Consider the following 16853-nt stretch of genomic DNA (forward strand, 5'->3'; position numbering starts at 1 on the left):
TACATTTGACAGAAAGAGCCTAGATTCACAGCAACTTTGGAGGCCTCTATGCACGCACACAGCTTCCACAGCGTACAAGGCATTTGGAAAATAAAGGCTGAAGCAGCAGAGGCAGGGTGAGAACCTACAGCGCTTCTCAGACCCTTATGCCTCCCACACAGAGAACCAGCCCTGGAGTACATGAGCCACCACAAACTAGCCATAAACCCAGGAGGTGGAGAAGGACAGAGTTGTCATGCAAGGTGCTACCTCAGGGAACGTCCCTTGGTTGCAAGGGCAGCTCCCCTCCCCTCACTCAGCTGCCATGTGCTACCAGCCTGTATCTAACTCATTAAAAGTCAATCATTCAGATTAAAATAAAGAGTCAAGCTGCAAATATCAACCCTCCCAAATGGAGACCAGTTACAAGCACAGCTGATCAAGCCACACACACGAACATCACAAGGTAGACCGATACCCCAGTAAGGGAAAGGGACACAGGTAAAGCAGTCTGCTGTGCCGAGCTCTCCGGTCACCATTCCTTCAGCAGGTGCTGAAGATACACCACTCTTCTCCAGAAGTGTTCAAAAGCTTTGTGGAAGAGGGTCAGGAAAATACCCCTCACCAGCACCATGCCTGCTACTTAATCTTATTCATACAAAAAGATCAAACCAAGCTTCCAGCTGCTGTTTGCCTTCGGTGCTATAACTCATTATAAAGGTATCACTGGCAGCATTTCAATGCCATTTGGTTTTCCCTTGCTGCCGCTTCAGTGGTAGGAACTGCCGTTGTATTTGGATATTTGCATGCGGGGAAGCAGGGGAAAAGGGCTTTCTTCAGTTGCAGACCTCTTGCATGATTTTGTTTGCATACTCATTTTATGTGCAAAAGCATACAGTTAGACTTTCTTTGCAAAGCCCTCTCTCGGAAAGCCAATATGTGTATTTAAACTAAGTGATAATGTGTCCCTTTAATACAGCTTTTATTGTTCAAACAAATATTATTTTAAGCAAAGTGAATTCAGTAAGGATTCTGAAGGTGAAACAACAGGAACCGAGGAAAAAGAGAAGGCAGAGGGGAAGACAGTGGGGACAATGGAACAAAGACTCCCCACCACCAGGCCCTTATCTCTAAAGCCAAGTGAGATCCTGATCTATTTATGACCCTTCCTTCTAGCTGTACTTTTTAAGGCCACCAGAAAAGTTAGGGAACAAATGTAGGTGACAAAGGCATGGAGAAAAGATTTCAACCAGTGTAATGCAATTAAGGAGCAGAAAAGAAAAATTCCTCTTATCCCAATACAACAATCCTGCAGGAAAGCAAAGGATGGGAAAAGAAAACACCGAACAACTCTTGCCAGCTACCTCCAATTCACTTTGAGACAGCAAGTCACGAGAGCAACAGGCCTGCCATCGCTAGGAGTGGATACTCAACTAGTATCACATACCAGAAAAAACAGTCAAAAACTTTTGGGGTAGGGAAGGTTGGTCTTCCCATTATTCCAGACTGACCCATAAAAGCAGAGGCATGACTTGATGAGAGTTGAGATATAGTTCAAGTATAAGAATTATCCCATTCTGAAATAGTCAGAATCATAATCTAAGTCCTCCAGAGTAGTGGGGTTTAAAACCAAAGCACCCAGACACTTTTTAAGCCCAGAGAAATGAGGAATCCCCCTGCAGAAGCCACCATCTCAGGGAATAGATCCAGAAAGCCCTGACTACAGAGCTTGGCCTCTGTGGTAGCATGTTACCTAGCTAGCCCGAGTCCAGAGGCACTACACTCCGGTTGTACAAAGCAAGCATCCTATTGCTTTATGAAGCAGGTTCACACTCGAGGATTTTCTGTGCTTTGATGACAGATCTGCCGTCGGGTTCTCCAACAGCAGCTTGCCGAAGGCAGCTCAGGGGCTGCCTGAGAGAGTGGCAGCAGCTCAGTGACCACAGCAACCAGCCATCAATGAAAAGATGCTCACCAATGCATCGACATGGAAACGGCCACAAAACTAAAGAAGTCTCGAGTCAAAATTTAATGGTGATGGGGGGGAAAAACAAACAAACAACAGATGTCCATGAAAACCTGTAAACTACTAAGACAGGATACCACAAAAAGGGAAGTTGCCTATCTATGCCCTCCCTTCACATCCAGACGGAAACGCCTCCCTGAAATCACGAGCTTCATCTTCAAAACACCTGTCCAAGGCTGACAAATGGCACCACCTTCCACTCACAAGAAGTAGTCCAGGAGAAACTAACAGACCTGGCCTTGTTTTCATGGTTTGTTTTAGGGCTTTTTTTTTTTTTTTTAAAAATGTATTTGGCTTACACTGAAGTCTTTAAAAAAAAAAAGTCATAAAGAAAGACTGACAGCAACAGGATCCAAGCCATTACATGCAGCATTTCAGGCCAACATTTTCACCAGAGCAACAGCTCATCTGGATTTAACTCCCTTGCCTTAGAATTCAAATGCTATCTACATGAGTAGCACAAGCCGAGCCAAAAGTTGTAGCCAGGAAAGCGAATCCTCTAAGATTTCCCCCCACCCTGCTTCTAACTTCTGTTTTTGCAGAGGATCTGAAGAAACACAACCATTCCTTCCAGCCCAGACAGTAGCAGAGGCTGGAGTCAGAGTCCGGCCACCAGCTTTTGCTGGTGGATCACAGGCATGACTGCCTACTCACGCCCTCGTAGCTGCATCGCTTCCTTCTGGGCTAATGAGTAAGAAGTCGCCTGCGTCAGCAAGGGGAGCAGGTGTAACAAAGCACATGCAAGAAGTAAGCCCTTATATCAACAAAATTCCAATCAGCCAAATATGCCTCGAAAAATAATTGCAATGACTTTAACTGGATACGACAAAAAGGGAGAAATAAAATACAGGAAAAATCAGAAGAGTCAGTTCAGCAAATGAGCCACTTAATTACAAGCTATCACCCACCCTACGCCACCCTAGGGTTTGGGCTCCAGCCCCAGTGTTACCCACAGCCGTTTCCCCACAGGCAACGGCAACGCTCACAGAGCATCCAGGACCTTAAAAAAAGTGTATAGGAGTACATATGCAAAAGCTACATTAAATCCTCCTGTTTCTTGCAACGGGGGTGCTAAGACTAGCCCCCTTTTACGTGACCCCGGAATTACAGCTATGGCCCTCTGGGAGACGTATAACCCTGTTCAGGCAAGGGTTCCGCCTGGCAGGGACAGCAGTTCTCACTTGCTCTTCCAATCCCTCATTTTCAACAGCAACAATGTCACGGGTATTATCATGAGGCCAATGAAAGGGAGAAATATTCTCACTCCTAGAATTTACACACCATCAACAGCATCCATTTCTTTTCTCTCTCTTCTTTTTTTAAATCTAGCAATAGCTAGACACATTTTCTCATTTCCCTGTCTACCTCACCAAGCATATCACAGATCCTAGTACTTTTTAGCACCTTCCCCTGCTTCCTCCTTCTGCGAAGCTTTTACTTAGGCCTAGCAAGCAAAAAGCTCATACGGTGGTTTCCTTCCCCCACCGTCCTCGCTTACTACTTCCTCTAGTCTTGCTTTGAGACAATCAAATGCAATTCTTAAATTAAAAACTGTTTATTAAGAATTAATTCTGGTGGAGCTTTCCAGCATGCTGACCACGACTCAAGGAAAGAAAGTTTGCGACGCCGTGATGCAGCGTTCACTCCTCAATTTTATTTACTGCTCTTTTAAGTGTCTGTACAAAATGCCCTGCTGACCCATCTGAAGCTGAGTGATAAGCAGCTGATCTACTGTGTTCTACCGAATGTCTCTTATCTAAACCAATCTCCTTAAGCAAGCCATATGCTGCAAACATACTTTGAAATGTCTCCATAATAATCTGAGAAGCAGAACTGTTTGTCAAATAGCACACACACTACTGCTGGCCACTTGGAATAACCATCAGCCACAAGTAGGTACATATGCTCATTGTGATCTGCAAAAATCAGCATGGCATCTTTGCCAAGGCTTAGCAAATGCCAGTCATTTCTAGTTTCGACAACTACCGTTCACTTTGCCTAATTTCTCCTTTTACATAGAGTTTCAAGCCTGATTACCAACCATGAATATGTAACAAACTGCTCCTTTCAATTTGCTGTGGTGATATTCATGCCTTTCACCCAACATCCCAACATGAAAGATTTATGGTATTAATCATGCACATCATAGTAAACAGTCATTCTCTACTGTCGATTGCATTTTTCTGCTGGAATAAGGATGAAAGTCTTGAGCTGCTTATCATTTGACCAGCCAGAAAACAAACTAATACTGTGCTATTTTAACCAAAGCTGAAGCTTAGTTTCTATGGGTAACATCTTCAGATGCAGCTACGTGGTTCAGGAGCTTGACTATCCCATTTTGAAAAACAATTTAGAAACTTAATCACAGCTAAATGCAGGGCTTGACTATGCAAGGAGTTATTCAGGAATAGCTTTTCAAAATTAAAGATTAATTCTAGACCTGTTGTCTAGAGGCTCTCTCTCACATCAGCAAGCTGCGTTAAGCCAGCTTGCATTCCTGCATTGCTTGCAAGATACCACAGAGCAAGAACAACCCCAGCATTTGTACTGCTGGAGTTAGCAGCTACTGGATTGCGGTAGCTAAGCTGCTGCAGCTGTCAAGCTTCAAACTGCACCCCACAATAAACCAGGTAGTTGGGTTTGTAGGATCACTACCTGGTTGCACAGCCAGGAGTTGAGTATACTTGTTTGCACTGCAATCCAAAAGGAAACATGAACCTGGTGTAGGTGCCCCACAACTTACTTATCACGGAGCCAAGTGCAGTATGTCACTGCCAGGTGATCCCAGGTGCAGGGGACTCAGCACACACCGCAAAGCCCACTCAGGACGTTGCATAAATGGTTGGAGCACAGGCCAGGCTGAGTTCCACGCTGTTACAGCTGTACTGTGATCAATAACCAAAACAGCTAATTTAAAGCTAGCTCAAGAGCGCACCCACAAGTTACAGTTCTACTTTTGCATAGGCATAGTGTACGTGCACTTTAAGTCAATTTGTTTGCAAAAACATTCCCCTAATCCAACTGTCTCATAGCACTGGAAAGCTCCTGTATTCTTATCCAGTTCCCAAGTATTCCTTATTTGTAGAGGTACAGGGAATAGCAAGGTGCCATCTTTCACTACACCTTAAAATGGGGATCTGCCCAACACGCAGCTAACACCACTGCCCACTTCTGAGTTCCAATTTCCAGAGATAAGGGGGTCTTCTTATTCAGCAATTATATGATGACTGATCAAGACAAACTCCTTCTCAAACACATACTTGTGAATTTTAATTGCTTTAAAAATCTCTTTCCAAAAAAAAAAAAAAATCAACCAACCAAAAATCACTGACATTAATTCCTTTCGGCCTTCGTTAGCATTTGGGAAACAAACACTAGAGATTTCTTCTTCCTATCTTCATAGTTGTAAGAAAAATAAGAATATGGCTTAGCACATACTTAGAATAACAAACATGTTGGAATATTCAGACTTTCCTTTTGCTTCTTCAAAAGCTGTGCTCTGCTCTGGCATCCAGAATCCTTGATTCTGAGAAAACTGGATCAGAACCTGTTTTCAATGGCTTATTCCTTCTTATCGAGGATGTATTTACCTTGGATCTACCAGCCACAGGGATTGCACTTAATACCAGCTGCACTTTACCAGAGAGAAAAGTATGGTTAAAACTTTGCTGATGTTCGATTCTCCATTCTGCCATGGGCAAATCACTTAATCTCCATCTCATTTCCCCACATGCAGAACGGAATGACTGTAGGCAACAGAAGCATTGTAAAGGTGGAAGTTCATAGGTGTTACAGTCATGGGAAACACATAAACCCACAAGAAATCCTACTTGTGCACTCTGAGAGGGATTTTCAGGGTCTAACAACTACAGTAGAAAAACCCCACACCAGTTAAGTTTTCTTAACACCCCAGCTGGATTCACTTGACTGGCAGGCAAGTTTAGTCTCCCATCTCCAGCTGGCTCTTGCTGCTCAGGTTACTTTTGCCAGCCTCAATTTCTCACACTTTCACTATTTTGAGGGATGATCTGAGTCAGAATAATCCATTTATTTAACTTAGCGAGAGACAGTCATTCTTCACTCTAATTCTACAAATGCCTTTTTCCACCGTGCAAGGCATGCAACAAGCACCAGAAGGTGAAATGGCATTTGTGAGCAAAAGCCATTTTGCCACATTTCTCAAACATCTGTCTAAATCCCATCTTTGTGTGCCTTTGTGATGAAATAAAAAGGAAAAACAAGAGATGCACAAGATTCCCATCCACATTTATTTTAAAACACTTTATGCCAATTAGTGAAGGACCATTTCCTTCTGAAACAGGAGCAGCAACAGCAAGCAGCTACTCTTGTATTAAACGTCCACCTGCAGACATCCTAAAGCCTTTCTCACAGCTTGACTTTAGCTTTCAACATTATGTCAGTTCTTCTTTAGGTGACATTTGCTAATTTGTCTTTAGAAACTGCTGTTCTTACGGCACCTTTGTCAATTGCTATCCTCACCCTGCCATCATTTACATCTACACGAACCCAGCAAAAGTATCTGCACACCATTTGTCGTACACTACAGCTCACAGCGGAGAGAAACCACAAGCCAGCACGTCACAGCCGGATGGATTTTTAGTTACATCAGTGATATCTCCCCTACGAAAGCTAAAGCAAAGGGACAACAGCCAACACCACGTCCACGAGCGATTTGCAGCACGAGTGAAAGGAGCAACAAGAAAGCAAGAGGCTGGCCAGATTGACAAAAGCTGCTTGAGATTCTTGCTCGCCGCCTTGCTGCACCCTCTCCCTGGACGTCTGCAGCCCAGCACAGAGCTGTTACCGGCTCACAGAGCAGTGCTGGTGACTCCAAATCACCAGGCCACTCCAGCACCACGGCTGTCCCCAACGGGCTGTCCTGCCTTATTTGCAACCACTGAAATACATAGCTGCGTCTACGCTGCTGTTCATTACCAGCACGATACTAAGAACACAGAGTGCTTCACAGAAGCATACAAAGGGAGCATCCTTCTCAGAAGAGTTTAAACGTTACTAGACCATAAAGCTCTCTGTAGATTTTGAGAATACAGTCACACAAGCACACACTGGAGTAACCATATTGCCTAGTCTAGAAGAACAAGTAGAAAATTTAAAAGAACTAAGCATTTATATTCAGCTGTCTCTCTCTCTAGTTCCCTGGTTAACTTCAGGCATCTCCCTTCGCCAACCATGGACCAGAGTATTTGGGCATTAAAACTAAAGGTATTACTAATACCTTTATATAGCCCAGGTCAGAAGCTGACCTGGGATTCAGCACGGCCAATGCACTGGTGCAAAGAGCTCCCTGTAGGCAGCCACAACGCTCAGAAGACAATGTTGCACTAAGCTAGGGCCCCGAAGTCATGTTTTCCAAAGCACTACCATCAATCAAAGTACCTCTGCTGTGGCACCCTCAGCTCTGCTGCCTCACGGAGCCAAGGAGATATATCGCAGCACTAATGCCCTCACCCGAACACTTTAGAGGCCCTGATAGCCAGCCGCCACCTTGCTGTCTTCTTTTCACCTCCTGCCAGAGCAAGGCCATGCATGAGGATCCCTTTTCCCTCATATCTGTTCAGATTCCTTTAACTCCTTTAATCCTACCTTCTCTTTCTGAGAACCAAAACCAAACAAACAAACCCCCAAACGAACAAAAACAATAATCCCAAAAAACCACAACCACACAGATATGTGAAGGAGAAAGAAATGGAGACTATGGTTGAAAAGCTAATTAAGGATTTAAGAGGCCTGCACTCACTTTATTGTATGATCTTTTATGGGAAACGGATAACAAGATGCTCCTGGAAGGAAAGAATAAATAGCACTTTCCCATTCCACGAGAGTATTACCAAGGCGGGGGTGGGGTGAATTAAAAAAAAGGATCACGAACTGCTTGGGTACAATGTGACAGAGCTTCGGAGCCTAAAACAAACCAGAGAGAGATGCAAAGCAGCATGCAGCCAGCACCAAAAACCTGGCAGCAGCAGCAGCTCAATCCCGGGCGCCCACTCCCGCCGACTTCGGCCTCGCTCCCACCCTCGGGAAGACGCGGGGAAGATGGACAGGCGGGGGTTCCTCCAAGTCCACCAAGGCGGCAACGGAGAGGAGGAGCTGCCTCCGGGCGTTACTCGGCGCTCAGCCGACGCTGCCGAGCCGAGGCCGGCCAGCCCGCCACCCCGGGGACGCGCCGCCGACCCGCCCCACGCGTGTCCGGCAGCGCCGCGCCCCCGTTCCGCCGGGAGACGGGCGGAAAAGCGCCGCCCAAAGCGGCGTTTCGGTTTCCACGGGGTTTGCCCTGAGCGAGTCCCGGCAGACACACACCGCGCCCCCCGCCGCCGGGGAAAGGGGCGCACCCCCGGGCACCCCCCCGGGGGAAGGGGCGGTGCAACGCCTCCCTCTGCCGGGCAGCGGCGGAGCGGCACGGCCCCCCCGCCCAGATGTGCCCCCCCCCCCCCGCCCAGATGTGCTCCCCAGCCACAGCTGGAGAGGAGCCCGCAGGCAGGACGGTGAAGGAGGGCCAGCTTCGTTCCCATTTCCCTTGGGCGGGAGGGAAAGCAGGAGTCGCCTGCAGCCGGCCTGTTGCACCTGGGCAGAAGTCAGGAAAACAAGCAGGGAGTCAAAGCCTTCTGTCCAAGAAACACCTGACACAGGGCTTGAAAACGCTCTGCCTCCCAACAAGTCCTGTCCCAGCTAACCTGTTGGTAACAGCCCTTCTCTGACTTAACTTTTGTTGAGCCAAGATCAGCTGATGCCCGGGATCTCCCTTTCCTGGCTCTTTGATGCAGTGCTTTTGATCATCAGCTCCATGGGTTATCACACATTTAATTTCTTCTTTTAAAAACTGAGCAAGTGCTTGGCTATAAAAAGCAAACCTCTGTTGTTCCTTCAATCCCTTCCCCCAAATAAAGGGCAGATGAAAGCTTTTTTCTTTTCAAAGCAAGTACTTTGGATCCTAACAGAGTAGAGATCTCACCAGTTAAACATGGGCACAGAGACATAAAACACATGCACTCTCCTCTCCCACTTTTTCACAGCACATCACTCTGGTGGATCCTGGAGGCCCTGCCAGTTCTGCATTCGGCTGTGCAGTGCCAGTGCTATAACCCTCCCCCTTCCTCCACAAGCCTGGGGGGGGACATTGGCACGTTTTCCCCTTCTGAATTTAAACCTGTGCAACACCAGCAGCTGATGACTGGCAAAAGGTGGCTGGGACATGGGCACTTGATGCGTTCACCTTGACTGCTTGAGAGCAGAAATGGTCTCAAAGTTTTCTTAATAGTTTCAGTCTACCTGGCTACCAGGTATAGCCTAAAGAAACCCGCACTGTACTACCAGATGCAGGTACCTCCAGCATCTCTGAGCACAAACCAACATTTTCCACTGTCTCTTGCCTGGAAGGAGCCCATCACAAGCTGAACGCTCATCTTCCCCACAGCAAAATGCAGCCCCCTCTGAGGACACAACACAGCAACCCCTCTGCACATAAAATACCAACATCTCACCTACCCTGATGAGAACTTCACCAGTGAACCGTCTCTCCAGAGCTACACAGGCAAACCAGTTGACTGTGGACCTACCTTATGCTGGCTAAAGAAACCTTTTGCAGGTGGGGATCAGGACATTTCCACAAACGGAGTTAAGAAACACCCTCCACCCCAAGCAGTCTTTCACTAATAGAAATTCGTATCTCTATTGCTTTTGCCAGCCCACTGGCCTTGGGCAGAATGCAATTTTTCCCCACCCCTCAACTCTGCCCTCCTCATGAGAAGCCGTAGCCACACAGGCAAGGCTCTTAAGCGTAGACTATGCTTAATGAACCAAGAGAGCACAGTATGTGTGGAGGGAGGGATTGGAAGCCTGAAACTGCACTGTTCAAGAAAGCAGAATAGCAGCAACTCTAGTCAAAACACAGGCAAAACAGTAGGGCTTCTGGTTGATAGGAAGTGTCACAAGATCTCTGAGTTTCCAGCATGGAAGTCACTTTGTCTTGTTACTTAAAAATAAGAACAGCAGCCTCAGCAGCACAGCATCCCTTACTGCCACTGCTGAATTGCTGTCTTGACTACTGAACCTCCAAGGCCATCTTCTGCTGCATCTTCCACTTATTGAGAGCCACTTACTATATCTCCCTCCCCTATCTCTTAAGCTCATCTGAAATACATATATATATTTCAAAAAAATCCAGTGCAAACCTGACACGGTGATAATTTTAAAAGCTATGCTGCTCATGTCAAATTATTCAACATCTGTCTTCATGTTCCCACAAAAATTAGCATAGGATGGTGGTTTCTGATGACACCTATAGTGAAATATTTTGACTTGTACCAGCAAGTTGCAAACAACCTGTCAAGAGGATAATGTCAGTTTTCTAGTTCTGCATATTAAAGCCAATTGAGGGCTTATCTGGTGTGTGAAGCTACTGACCTGACCTAAAAACAGAGGCTCTGGTGTCACAGGAGGGTGAATCTGACACACTACAGCTGGAGAACAGCACGGCACACTGAAGCACAGGGCTGGACAGATTTAATGCCTTGACCTTAAAGAGCTGCTAAAGAACTATGCAAATCTTGGACCAACCCGGTCCTTAGGTGAGACTATTTCTATAGCCCTCCAGTTACAAAACTCATTCCTGGAACCAAAAGGCTACAGCCCAAGCCACCATAGATTTAAGAGCTGGACAACGAGGAGAAATGGCTGAGCACAAAGGATCTGTGTACATGTGTGTATATACACACACACACATATAAAAATATATATATGTAGTTTGGAGGACCATGGTGCTCATACCTTGCATTTTCCAAACAGAATCAGCCAAGAAATGGCTCACAGGAGCCAGCTCCACTGCCACTTTAGCCAGCGATCTGCTCACCCATTTCTGAAGGGCACAGGGTGCACTGGGATAACAGCAAGATAGCTGAAGAGCTCCTCGTCTGGACTCCTGTTCCTGCTGGCAAAACAGCTATAGGCAGAGGCAGGGGAGAGGGACCGACGCAGGTCACCAGGCTCAAGGTTAATATTAGAGTGTGTCTGTGCCCCCAGAAACTGGCAGCAAAAGACAGGCGCGCACAACAGGCTGCAAGAGGGTGTGAGGCATCCTGCACTGAAAACTCTAGGAAAAGAGGCTTTTACTTTACAGGTAAAAGGAACAGGAAACAAATCATGTCATGTGTACATTAAATAAAAAAGCACAGATGTTTATGGACTAAGCCCAGGATGTGTTTTACCATGATACTCCTCCATCACAGATGCAAGAAAACATTCTTCCACTAGACTTTTTGGCTGCCCATAGTGGCATCTCATGGGTGATTCAGTGTGATGGTGTCTCTTTAAAGAAAGAGCTTTGCTGGGTCATTTCTTCCCCACCTCAAAGGCTAGGGCAGGACTACTTCTACCGCAAGTGCTTCACCCCCCACCAGTTTCAAGCGCCTGAAGTACTGCAGCCCATCCAGCCCCTCTGATCACGGTGCCAGGCAGCTTTCCCTGCTGCCCAGCCTAACCCTTCCTTTTATTCCCTTTCCATCACCTTGCTGTAGCCCCTCATCACACACTGCGATGACCATTCCTGAAACGCCTTTTCTGCAGATGAATTATGAGAGGCGGGGGACAAAACATACCACTATTTTATTCAGCCTGAAAGGCTGCTGCTGATGATCAGCTGGACTGTGCTAGTTGCAAGACAACTCGGAAGAAGTGTTAATTATATACTGCACATGGAGTAAGCGGAGCAGCAGCCCTGTGCACGCTCTGAACCAGAGCTACGCAAGTCCCAAAGTCTGCAAGGCTGACTAGGAAGCAAGAAGCATACTCCTCCCTTTGGAAACACTCCCTGTTCTCCCCTATCAGTCTAATTTACAGTCTTTAAGTGTTTGTAACTCCAAGCCTGGAAGGGCAAGTCCCCTTTCTCCTTATCTCTTCCTCCCTCCCCCAAATTCTGACATTTACTAGAGATCTATTACAGCTTGCTCCCCATCTTGACCAGCAGCATTAATGCACCAGGACTGAAAGGCACATGCAGTTTGGGAAATGGGGTACCACAAAAGGCTAATAAAAGTTGCCTCTTGGCAGTCTGCTGAACTGCCTTCCATATCAGGCCAGCCTTGTCTTATTGCAACAAACAAGGCTGAAAGGATGGGATCAACTAATGAGAAGAGGGTTTCAGACACACTTCAGTCATTACAACAAATGCCAATTTATATAACAAGCCTCTTCAGGTAGCAGGCTAAAAGCACCTTGACTCCTAATTAGATTGTACCTCCATTGCAAATGCTGCTTTCCCAGAAACCCCCTTACACACATTTTATTTATACCATTCATCTCAATAAACCTCTCCAACAACTCCGCTCTCCTAGACAGAGGTCTTTTGTTCGCATCCATGTGGGTGTATTATTTAAAGGGTACATCACATGGATACTTTATCTCATTTAATCTGATTTAATCTCAGCAGATTTACTAAAGTAAAATATATTTATAGACCCATAAGGATGCCTCTCCCCAACTCCATAAATAAATATTAAAAACAGAAAAACAGATCTGAAACATGACACTTGAGTTCCCATAATTTCTACATTAAGTGCCACACGAGACCGACATTCACAACACAGAACGCTCAAGTACAGATTAAAGCTAAGGCGAGAGACTAACATTTAGGACAAGCCGAAGTGGAGGGGGGCAGTAGGACTAGTTTCTAATCCTGCTTTATCTATCCTTGCAAATATACCAGTGTCAATCCAGCTCTGCTTGAGCCATCAATAACAACAATCTCGCATCCAAACAAACAGTGCTGGCTGCACAAGGCATGAAATCAGCGCAGGGTAGTGGACTGAAGGCAGGATTGAGAAAGACAATATGAAAACTATTAGTCACCGTAGAAGTTTGCAGCGTGCTGATTCCACGAGACACTGCTCTGGGCTGCACTCAGAGACAGCTGCGTATTAAGGCTCCTGACGGTCTCAACAGATAGTTTGAAGAGGCAGGGGAGGGGAGAGGAGGGAAGAGACTGGATTTCTCCTTTGTGTAGTTAAGTAAGAGAATAGATAGAAGTAGTGTACCATTTTGGCTTAAAAGGATGCCTTCATCTTACTGCATGTCTATATCTGTGCTTTCTTTTGTACACAGCTTCTCCAATCTCTCTCTGAGAGAAAAAGACAAAAACACCAGTAAGTTATTCTGAAGATCTAATTTAGCAGCAACTCTATCAAATGCAATTTCACTGAAGTGGATGAAAAAATACAACAGGCAAGCTTCTAAGGCACATTTAAACAAAACCAGTTTTAAGCTCTGTCCCTCTTGCTACGATCCTGAGCAGAAAGGCCATTCTACGGCAAGTGACAGCTACTCAGCAGCAAGCACACTAAAACAAAATAAATAAAGTTCAGCTAGAAGCAGATTACTTGTTTGAAAGGATTAAATAACCTGCCCTGACCAGGTTTCTGCACCACAAACTCATCCTACTCCTCATCTTTCTAGCCTTCAGAGGGTCCTGCAGTTTTCCTCTGGACATGCAGAGTGGGAGAAAACACATATACTGGGAAGAAGAAAGAAAAAAGAAAGGAAGCTAAACACCCTCTATTTAAAATGGCTATTTTACAAAACGGACCCAAACTCAAATTAACATCCCAGCCCTCAAGGAGAAAGGCGGAATTGTTTCCATTAAAGAAACAGATCATTAAAAAGTGACCTACAAAGACTTACCCATAGTCAGCGAGACTGAACTGATCTTTGCCAGAGCTCACACAAGAGACTGGCTGCGTGCTGTTAAAAAAAGGGGGAGCGGGGGGGCTGGATTCTCTCACTGGGGTCTCTCTTCAGAGCTCAGAGAGTTTGGCTTGTTAGAGGCAGAGGCATGCCTTCCAGAAGGACTTTACAGCAACGCACAACTGAGTCGTAAGCCAAGATAAAGCTGGCTTGTTATGAGAGGCAAGTCTTGTGGGTTGCTTTTATTTATTTTTTCCCAGTATATTGGAAATGCAGATCTTGTAAAGCAAGAATTAAGAGAGGGCTGGGAGAGGGAAAGGGGGGCTGCGCAGCTAGCTAAAGTAAATCCCGGCTGTTCTCTCAACCCAGGGCTTGTGCTCAGCGGGGGCGCTGGGTGCCATCCCGAGCCTCTTGCCCCCTGCCCTCCTCTCTGCCCTCGGAAGCTGAAGGGCAGCGGGAGCCAGAACTCTCAGGAGGACACCCGAGCTTGCCATTTGCCGCCTTGCCTGCAAACAAGGAGGGGAAGTAAGCACCGTAACTGCAAAAATAATAACAAAAAATAATAATAATGGAAGAGAAAAAAAATCAAGCAGCTCGACACCAGCTCTGCCACAGACCACCCCCCACCCATCCCCTCGGTCTTAAGAAGAAAATCGGCAGCAAAGTCCATTAGGGTGCAAAAGCACCTCACCCCCTCGCCGCCCCGGGAGGGGAGGGAGCCCGGCGGGGCTCGCCGTGGGTTGTGCGGGGGGAGCCGCGGCAGGGCGGGGAGCCGGCCCCGCCGCGCCGGGCAGAGCCCGGGCAGCACCGCCCCGCACGCCGGCGGCGGGGAGCGGGCTGCCCCCGGCAGCGAGGGAGGCACCGCGGCACGGAGCCCCGGCGAGGCAGCGGCGGCCGCCGCCCTCCTCTTTGCCTCCCCGTGCCGGTGCTCCTGCAAGGCAGCAGACCCGCAAGGGCAGCGCGGGGAGGGGGATCCTCCGTCCTCCCCCTGCCCCAAAGAAACTGCAACTCGGAGGTGCTCCCAGAGCCGCGCCGCCGCGGTTCGCACGCCGGCATCAGCGCGGCGTCCCCACGCGAGGCGGGTGGGGGAGCGGGGGGGCAGGGCCGGGGCCGGGGGTCGCTCCCCGCGGCAGCTCTCGCTCCTCCCGGCTCCAAGCGCGGCCAGCACGGCGGCAGCCTCGCCAGCGGTCCCTGCGTGCCGTCTCGGCGGACTCGTAAATCGGAGGCGGCCAGGGGTTACGGCGAGGAATTATGAAGTAGCTACAGGCGCTCGGAAGCCCTATTGCTGCATAAATCTCTCCGCTCAGGCTGCGACGAGCTTCGCCGGCATCATTTACTTTCTCCTGCAGGTGCTTTTTAACTTTGATCCCATCGCCGCCGTCTGCGCCCTCGCCTCCCCCCCCCCTCCCCCCGAAACAGCGACCGCGACAACGTCTCTTACCGTAAACCCCTTGTCCCCTGCTGTACACCGGCACCAGAGACAGGAATAAAAACCAGATCATCTCCATCTTCAAGGCAGAGCCTTCATCGCCGGCGAAGAAAAGCAGCCAAAACAGCCCAGGCAGCATCCGGCGGGGGAGCGAGGAGCAGGCGAAAGCCTCCCGAAACGCCGCCCCATACGCCCCGCTCCGCGCCGGGCACCGGCGCCCCTGGGGCGGAGGAAGAGACCCCCCCACACACCGGGGCCGCCTGGGGATAAAATTTAAAAAGAAAAAGAAAAAAAAAGGGGGGGGGGAAGGAGGGAGAGAGCGAGGGAAGGAGGCAGGGAGGGCAGGAAAGCGGAGCGCCGCTTCCCGCTTCCCCTCGCCAGGTTGCTCGAGGATCTCCAGGAAAAGGGGCAGCCGCGCCCGCGCTCGGGGTACGGGGAAAGGCCAGCCCGGGGGCACCGGGCCGGCGCCGGGCAGGGGCAGGGCTCGGGCCAGACCAGCGCTGCCCCCAGCCCCTGCGGGAAAGGGGGTTTCTTTGTTCGGCGGGAGCCGCCGAGCGCTACCCGAAGTGCTGCCAACTGGGGCCAACTTGGGAGAGTCCTCGCCCTCCCTCCTCCCGACGAGACTCTGGCCGCAGCCCCGGGAGCGAACGGGGGGAAGGAGAAGGAGGTGGAGAAAAAGGGGGGGGTAGGGTGGGAGCCAGCTGCTGAAAGGCGGAGGGAGGGATAGGTGATGCTCTCTTCTCTTTTCCAGATCTTCTGGGGAGGGGATTGTTGTAATTAATCAAATCCAGGAAGGATTTTTTTTTTTTTTTTTTTAAAGCGGCTCCTAAGAGCTCCCCCAGCTGCACTGCATCGCCCCAGCCAGCCTGAAGGGAGAAGCAACCGAGGAGCAGACAGACCACGCACCCTCACTCCGCCTGCGGCTCAGCCCGGCTCTCCTCGCCTCCTCCCCAGCCTGCCAGGTCCTTCTCCCTTCAAAAACTTTCCCTGATGTTGTGTGCCGGGCTCGGGCGGGTGCTTCGCCTCCGCTGCTTGCCTGCTCCGCCCGCCTCGCAGATGATACGCAGCTGTAGAGAGGTCTGTGTCGCTCTCCCTCGACGGCTGCCGGAGCTCCTGGTGGGAACTAACAGGGGCTGCAGCTGGAAGGGAGCCGATGAGGAGGGACAAGAAGCTGGAGAAAGTTGGGTTACTCTTGCCAAACGCCGGCTGGAAACCGCTTGGCAGCTCCCTGCCCCACCGCTTTTTTTCTGAAGCGCCAGAATCTCTTGCAAAAGTTGCCGGGAGCGTCACCGCTCCCCAGCCGGCCCCGGGGTGCTCCGCTCCGCCGACCCCCGACGGGGCGTCCGGGGGCACCGCACCGCGCCCCGCCGGCCGGGCTGGCCCGGTGCCGCCTCACCCCTCCCTGCCTGGCGGTTCTGCCGGGCGCGCCGTATTTTCTTCCTCTTTGGCTTTCCAGGTTTTTCCCCTCCCCTCTTCACCATTTCATTCCCCTTCGGTTAAAAAAAAAAAAAAAAAAGAGGAGCCAATTAAAGCGGCCGTGCTCGGAAGAGCCCTGCCCCTGCCCAATTCTGCGAGCCTCCCCTCGCCCCGGCCCCATTAGAGACAACACCACAGGGCTGGGGAGAAAAAAGGGGCTTGCTTCGGGCGGAGAGATCAGCCGTCAGCCCGGGGTCCCTCCATCCTCAGGACACTCGCGGCAAGGTC

At 49.1% G+C, this 16853-nt stretch overlaps 1 protein-coding gene across 1 annotated transcript in view; it reads right to left on the reverse strand.

Annotated features, from left to right (window-relative positions):
- MDGA1 (MAM domain containing glycosylphosphatidylinositol anchor 1) overlaps positions 1-15385 on the reverse strand; it is a 147958-nt gene extending 132573 nt beyond the window's left edge. The window contains exon 1 of the mRNA XM_076335550.1: positions 15162-15385. Coding sequence (XP_076191665.1) covers positions 15162-15288 — 127 coding nt within the window. The 5' untranslated portion in view covers positions 15289-15385. The remainder of the gene's footprint in view (positions 1-15161) is intronic.
- Between the last annotated feature and the right edge of the window lie 1468 nt (positions 15386-16853).

This window comes from Aptenodytes patagonicus, chromosome 3, assembly GCF_965638725.1.
Source record: "Aptenodytes patagonicus chromosome 3, bAptPat1.pri.cur, whole genome shotgun sequence".
Lineage (NCBI taxonomy): Eukaryota > Metazoa > Chordata > Aves > Sphenisciformes > Spheniscidae > Aptenodytes > Aptenodytes patagonicus.